Source organism: Ipomoea triloba, chromosome 11 (assembly GCF_003576645.1).
Source record: "Ipomoea triloba cultivar NCNSP0323 chromosome 11, ASM357664v1".
Classification (NCBI taxonomy): Eukaryota; Viridiplantae; Streptophyta; class Magnoliopsida; order Solanales; family Convolvulaceae; genus Ipomoea; species Ipomoea triloba.
Window position 1 is genome coordinate 5,990,466 of NC_044926.1, and position 7,552 is coordinate 5,998,017.

Sequence of the window (7,552 nt, forward strand, 5' to 3'; positions counted from 1 at the left end):
ATACTAAAGCACAAAAAATCAATATCTCACATCCACTAAGACTCAAAGCCACAACCTCTCATATGGAAGTAAGACTTGGTACTACTAGAACACAAGGTCTTAAACAATATTTTTTATGTATTCGTAACATTGTAAAAATATTACATTTTATTTTAACTAAAAAGTATTATTCATTTCATAATTAGTTAGTCTCACACAAATTATTCGTTTAACAATAATCGATTGATGTTGTGTGTTATAGTTTGATAAAAATAATAATACAAATAATTAGAAAGCTAAGAGACCAAGAATGAAAATAGACTTTTTTTAAAGTGAAGAGAAAAAAGATGAAATCTTCTATCTTTGAAAATCAACCATCTGTCTATATATTTATCTATTTAAATAAAGAAAAACAATAACAAACAAAGAATTGAAAGTTGCTGGAATTGCCCAAAAACACAAAGTGCCACTAAAACCCTGCTTCTGGAATGATGGATGATGGCTGTGCCTATTTCTCTCTACTCAAAATCTTTTCTAAAGTCACGAACCCAACCCCCTCCCAAACCACAACACAAAACAAAAACGAAAACAGAAAACAAAAAAGCTCTACTCACTACTTCACTAGCCCTTACCAAAAAAAAATCCACTTTGTTTTACTTAATATGGAAAATTCAAGGACGGGATACCCAACGGAACAGGGAATAAATATCACACGCTCAGGGAGAGAAGAGTAAATTGGCAAGGCGTGTAGGCGTGGGGTTGGTTGGTAAAAAAGGCGATGTAGATAACCTAGATGAAGCTTGGACAGTTGAGCAGCAAAACTGAGTGACAAACTTAACGTTTCACATTCAAAAAACTTCTTCCGCAAATTTACACCTATATGACAGCCAACAACAATGAATTAGACACCATCTAAGTATTATCATTACACAAAAAGTATAGCATTGAAGTTGAACGACATTAAATGCAAACCGTCCATACCTCACTGTCCGTGAACATCAAAACAAATGATATATACATAAAAAGAACCCTGCAATAAGATTTAGTACCATAAGTGTGGTGTCAACATTATGTGCAGTTATGTGAGATGAAAGGTGAGAGTGCGCACAGTAGATATCCACACCTTTGAGTGAACAAAAATCAATCACCAAAAGATCTAAAGAGTACAGCTAATAGACCATTTTCTTCTCTGAATGCTATCTGAATAAAGCCCCATTTTGTTGACGTCTCAAATTTTCAATGATAGACTGGTAGCACGATTTTAATGCCTTCATGTCATTGCCCTGCCCAAAAAGTTTCAAAATAAATAAAAGAGACTACAAAACATAAATTTCTAAAATTTCCTACATAAATTTCAAAGTTAAACAGAATTACCTGCAATTTCTGGCAATACAACTCTGTCAAATCTTGAGGGCAATGACCACTGGGAAAACCTTTAGATACAAAATGAACAAGAAAATCGTTGCCAAATTTCTCATACATGATCTTCTGAGCCAATACGATCTCACCAAATAAAATAAGCTGCCAGACAATAACCAAGGTAACCATTGGAACCCATAAGTAATAAAAAAAAAAATAAAATAAAATAGAGGGACATCAAATTTGATTAGATAAACCTACCCCCTTCCCAGATGAATGAGAAAGAGAAAGAATAATGTAAAGCATAAATGAAACTATTATTTGAAAAAAAAAAAAAAAATTAGCTAGTGAGCAGCCTCAAGCAGGAAGCAATATATAATCCATCCCGGTGGAGAAAAAGAAGACATGGTCGAAACAAGTTGTATTTATCATAATGACAAAATATCATAATCATTTATGATATATATACTAATGCAGAATGACCCCTTTCAATCATTTGAACAGAGTAATAGCAACTTACTGTATTTGCATCACGAAATTCAAATGACTTGTCAAGCACACTGTATAGACAGCAGTTTGTTGCAAAGACCTCAATAATAAAGCTTTGGAAACCAGGCACCTGAAAAGAATAAAACTTCATGCTTTAGTACCTGGAAAATTATGTTCCCATTGAAGCATTGAATCTTAAAGTTACCTTCTCTTCACCATAGGGTCTGGTGCACCAATCTTTAATTAGTCTGATGAATATTTGTACACAGGCCTGAATAAAGGAAATTACAAAATTCTAGCTTTTATTAACTATAATAAATAAGTACGTGAATAGTAAAAATGACTATTGAGTATAGAGTAAACACCTTCCGTATTGTTATATCCTTATGATTACAGCAGCTAAACAGCAGCATCTGCATCATCGTATCTAAGTAGACCCGACTTTTGGCAGAAAGAAAAACTGATGATAGATCATGAGTGGCAATGACATGGAGAAATGTGTAGAACATACGTTGAAGCTCTTGCAATTCACGGATTTCCTAAGCAGCAAAGCCATCATGAGATACATAGCAAACAGAGTCCAATTTCATAACATATGCACAAACAATATGCTTTCACATAATTATAATTAAAAAAAAATTAAAACAAAAACAAAAAGCTCATTGAACAAAATTCACAGGTTCATTTTGGCAAGAAACAAGCAATTAAATTTTTTTATTGCTCTAGGAGAAAGATAATAGAGCACAACAATACAAAATCAGCACACTACTTTAGAAGTTCATATACCTCAGTTCTGCCACCAGGTCCTGATGGAATGTCATCTCTTGGGAGAATACTGAACACCCTACCTGCAATAGCAGGGTACACTTCCTCCAATATGTCTCCAACTGCTGTGCTGAATTTGCAGATAAGCTGATTAAGCAGTACCAGAAACCCCACTACTTCCTTTGGCTGCCAAGTACAAGGCATTTAGTGCCAATAATCTTAGCATCATCAATGTGGCAATATAAACTGTATAGAGTCAAACTCATGAATACGAATGCATATATATACAAACACATTATCAGAACATAGTGTCATGTCACGGCTTATTGGGGAAATAGTCAAACTGAGAGAAACAAGATAATTAGATGATAACTTATGTCAGATAAGCCAATATATTCAGACTTTTGATTTTGTGATTAATCAAACTTAAAATAGTTAAAATAGCATCTTTTACCTCACTTTCTACAAGCAAAGGCTCCAGTGCCTTTGGAAGATAAGGAAACACAGATGCTCCTAAAGTCTCCACCATGCGATGAACAAATGATGTGACCTGGACAAAAGAATTTGACATATTAGCCAAAAGGTGAGAATCAAAGAGACTAATAAACTAAATCATTGAATTCATACCTTACACCGCAGTGGTTCTACCTTTGGAAATACGTCAAGAATCTGTAGCATGACATCCAATGTCTGGGACAAGGAAATTGAAATAGCATCAGCCTAAAGGGGCAAACAAAAATATCTGTAAATGGACACCAATTTTAAATGAATGAGTCACTAACAATTCATCTAGCAAAAAAGAGTAGAAATAGAGGAGACATGAAGTATTTGACCCTACTTCATCTTTTCCAAAAATAACATCTATGGGTATTAAATCTGTGTGCTAAAAAGATCTCTGAATCAGACATGCCTTAATACACCTTTTTTCCTCATTAAAAGAAATAGGATGAAAGATTAAGGCCAGAAAGACAGAAGTTAAATATACACACCTATGAAATTCAAGTTTGGAACTCTAAGGTACATAAATGTACGTATTGAAAAATAAATTATGTTAAAGCACTGATCTACTGCAAAATTATATGTAAGCATTGTCCAAAATTAAGACCTTCAAGGTAAAAGATACATGTGCATTTAGAATAAATATTTAACTGGAGGAAACAGAAATTCCTTGAAAGTTGAAACCACAGTTGACTTTGTGAAAAAAAAAATTGATATTTAGAAAAATAAGCACATACAATTTACCTACCTGCTTAAACATGAGACCAATTGCTGGACGACTAGCAGTTACGAGACGCTCACTAAAGCCCTGAGATACCATAAAACCAACAGGAACTCAGTAACTTTATGGTTGGAATACTGTCATTGACCATAATCATGGAATTATACAAAGTGCGACAAGCAGGTAGTATAGAGCAGTACTTTAAAGAACAAGACACTATCATTTGAGGGGAAAAAAAAAAAAAAGGTGTGCTATATTTACGTATATTTATATTTTATGTATTAAACAAGCAGAGACATATATGAGATAGGGAGAGAGGTTTTGTGCACTAAGAAATGCACAGAATCTACATATGCAAAGAAAAATAGGTTAGTATGAAAATATCAAATGAAAGTCAGAGAGATCAAAATATGACCTTGCTGAGAGCATTAATGGCCATTATTATCTGCTGTAAATTCACAATCTTCCCAGGAGACTCGTCAGGGTTCAGAAGTTTGGCATTTAGTAGCAATGCTTCCACCTACTCAAAAATGTCCACTGTCAATCTTAGTAAAGATGGCATACTGAGGACTTGAATTCCATGCAAAGAACATGAAGAGATAAAGAAACTCTCCCCATTCCCCACCCCTCTCCTCCTTCCAAAAATTGAATAACCAATTAGAGAATATGCAACCAGAAATATCAAATATATACCCCGCTCCACGACTCCTCTATATGTACATAATCAAGATTATAAATTTGCTACCTCCAAAATAAGTTCATTCAAAATATAAAAATAAATAAATAAATAAAGGCACTCACACACTACCCCATTTGTGTGGCATGCAATATGAACATACATGTGAACATAAAAATAATAGATAAACAAACAAAAGGAGGCTTTCTGATGCTAGACAAGGCATTATATAGATTATAAAGCTTGACCTGCCGGCAAAGAGGAGTAAGCAAAGCAGAGAGATACTCAGATTGTTTTTCGAGTGGAACATCTTCCATCCCTATCAATAAACCAATTGCCTGAGAAATGTTACAATGTCAGACCAATGAGGCATCAGTATGGAACTGTTGAGAAACAGCTCAAATCAATATCAGTCTAGTAATGTACCAGAAACTTAGCATTTACCTCAAAGATGTGACTACCATCTTCAGACCCCGAAAATTCTTTAGAAGAATAAGACATGGTTGTAAATTGAGAAACTGTATCTTGCAGGCTCTGTAAAGCAATTTAAAATTTAGATGAGTGTGTATAATCAAAAATCAAATTCATTCAGACTACTCTATGACCCTTTCATGCATAAAAATAGAGCAAAAGGATGTCAAAGTAATACCTGTAAGATGGTCTCTATGTATGGGACAAGTTTTGCTTTAAGCAATTTAACAACCCTCATGAAAAGATAGCTTGCTCGTCTACTCACTTTAATATTTGGATGGTGTATGCCTCTTTCATCTAGAAAGGCACCCAGAACCATGGGTATATATTGTGTACTCTCCTGAACAAATTTCACATACCTTGTTATGGTTTCCAAATACACCAATGCCACAAGCCTATTAGAGTGGCACGGAAACTTTGTTGAAAGGAGCATTGGCACTAGCTCTCCCAGAAGACCACCTCCAGTTCTCATTATCTCCTCACTTACTGATTCGCCAAAGGAATAAAATAAGGAAAGTGCAGCCTCTATCTCCTCAATATTCTTATCCTCACTAGATGCAACGGCACTAACCAAGGAGTTTCTGATAAAAATTTGAGTCACATCAGGTGCAACACGTCCAACACTACGAAGTAGAACTAATAAATCTTTGCGGAACTCAACCATCCGATCTTCCTCTTCTTTCCCAATTTTGTCACATAAATCAAGGTTACTGCGGTAACTGGAATCATAGCGAATCTGGGTACGAATGACTTCCAGTATCTGACCTAAATGATGCAGCTGTGTTTCTGTCAATGGAGAAAGACTCTTCATCATGCCAACATAACCTGAAAGGAACTGCACAATACTGAATGTTTCATCAATTTCACAATGTTGCATAGCATAAAATACTGAGGGCAGAACCTCATTCAGCAACTCCATAGAGACAGCTCTTCCATCCTCCGAGTCTATCCGCTTGAAACTCTCCAAAACCTCAGTGGCATAAGCAGTAAGCAATGAAGCAATGCTTGATACAAATTCAGAATCACTGTCACCAACTACCAAACCAAATACCCTTCTTATCTGAAGATTTTGCAGAAGTGCGATCTTAGCTTTTGGATCCATGCGCTTAGAAACTACTGCTTGCACACAACCAGCAGCAGCAGCACGGAGTTGATCGGGCAGGCCATCAACCAACATTGACTCAAATAACAATGCAACAAATGCATCATTGACTATCAACCCAATGTCAATCCACAAAACATACCTCCTCATAGAATCTAAAACACTAGAGCATAAATCTGGATCAGAATTCCTATACATTATCAAAACATCATACCACGCCCTAACAATCTGACCAATGCACTGCTGCCTCATTGCATCCTTAACTCGTGCAGCAACCGCCCCCTCCTCTTGGCTCCTCGGGTAGTCCAAACTAATTAACTCATCATCCATAGCATTTAAAACTCGACAAAACATATCAATAACAACCGCACCTTTACTAAGATTTGGCAAGAAGTCAACAAACACAGAAGGCCATGTTAATGGATACTCAAAGTAAATTAAAGTCACAAAAACTTGAGCAAGTTTGTTCTTTATAAATGCTGGGCCATCCAGAACCTTCACCAAGTTCATATCATCACTGGTCTCATAACAAGCCATAGAAAACACCGATTTCCTAATAAGCAACTTCTCCTCGGAACTCATTGACGAGTACCGAACTCGAAGTGCATCATGGAGGCACTGCAAGCACCAAAACTGGACCTGAACTAGTTTCGAAAACCGTAAACGATCTATACATATACTACAAATTGACTGGGACTCTTTGATTTGTCCGCAAAATGCAATCGCCTGTGATTTCAACATCGAATCCACACTCCCGGATTCATCAAAACTTATTAGTATCGCTTTTTCTAGATCATCCATCACTGTCCCAAAACCCTAAACCCTCACACTGACCAATAGATGAACGCCCAACTTTCGTTAGAGGACTGTAATTGTTTGCATGAACTCTTTATTTGTTCGGAGCAGCAAATTGGGCGATTGGAATCGAGAATTAACAGCGCAAAAAAAATGGATTCGATTGAGAGATCGTTCGGTGCTTACCTGAACGAGGTTGTGAATGAATAAATTAAATATGGATGCAAAATTTGTTGGAGAATATGATTAGTTAGGGTTTTAGAGATGATGAATGGAGCAAAACCTAGAGGATAGATGATTGTTACCGTTCCTTATTCGACGGAGCAGTTTCTGAAGTGAAGTCTTTTGAGACTTGGAAACAGATTAGGCTGAGAAAGACGAATAGGGGAAAGATGGAGGCTTTCAACAGCTAATCTTATATACTCCTCATAAGTCATATCCCCCAAAAAATCATAATAATCTCCCCACTTCTTTATCATAAATAAAAAAATAAAATCAAATAAACAATTTTTTTTGAAAGGTAAACTTCATTAATAAGTATTAGAAACGATTACAATAAGGTTTAATGAAATGATAAGATATTTCATGCAATCTGACATAAAAATAATTTTTCTAGTTAAGCTAATGAATATTTGATTCGCAGACTGTTTTACAAATATGAAGTTGTGATCCTTAAAGGACCTTAAGGCTTCTTTGA

At 35.6% G+C, this 7,552-nt stretch overlaps 1 protein-coding gene across 3 annotated transcripts; it reads right to left on the bottom strand.

Moving 5' to 3' along the window:
* Window positions 1-312: 312 nt before the first annotated feature.
* LOC115996779 (exportin-T-like) lies at window positions 313-7,247 on the bottom strand. 3 transcript variants are annotated; one of them, XM_031236186.1, is made up of 16 exons: window positions 7,139-7,234; window positions 5,137-7,041; window positions 4,932-5,021; window positions 4,736-4,825; window positions 4,227-4,331; window positions 3,839-3,898; window positions 3,220-3,282; window positions 3,047-3,142; window positions 2,614-2,778; window positions 2,193-2,366; window positions 2,033-2,098; window positions 1,859-1,957; window positions 1,354-1,500; window positions 1,103-1,262; window positions 961-1,009; window positions 313-855 (listed from the first exon to the last, which is right to left on the bottom strand). In XM_031236186.1, exons 2-14 carry the CDS (start codon window positions 6,859-6,861, stop codon window positions 1,176-1,178), a joined length of 2,967 nt encoding a protein of 988 aa, XP_031092046.1. In that variant the 5' UTR covers window positions 6,862-7,041; window positions 7,139-7,234; the 3' UTR covers window positions 313-855; window positions 961-1,009; window positions 1,103-1,175. The 3 variants fall into 3 exon arrangements, with proteins under 3 accessions (XP_031092046.1, XP_031092045.1, XP_031092044.1); XM_031236185.1 differs by having other exon boundaries at window positions 7,161-7,228; XM_031236184.1 differs by having other exon boundaries at window positions 5,137-7,247.
* Between the last annotated feature and the right edge of the window lie 305 nt (window positions 7,248-7,552).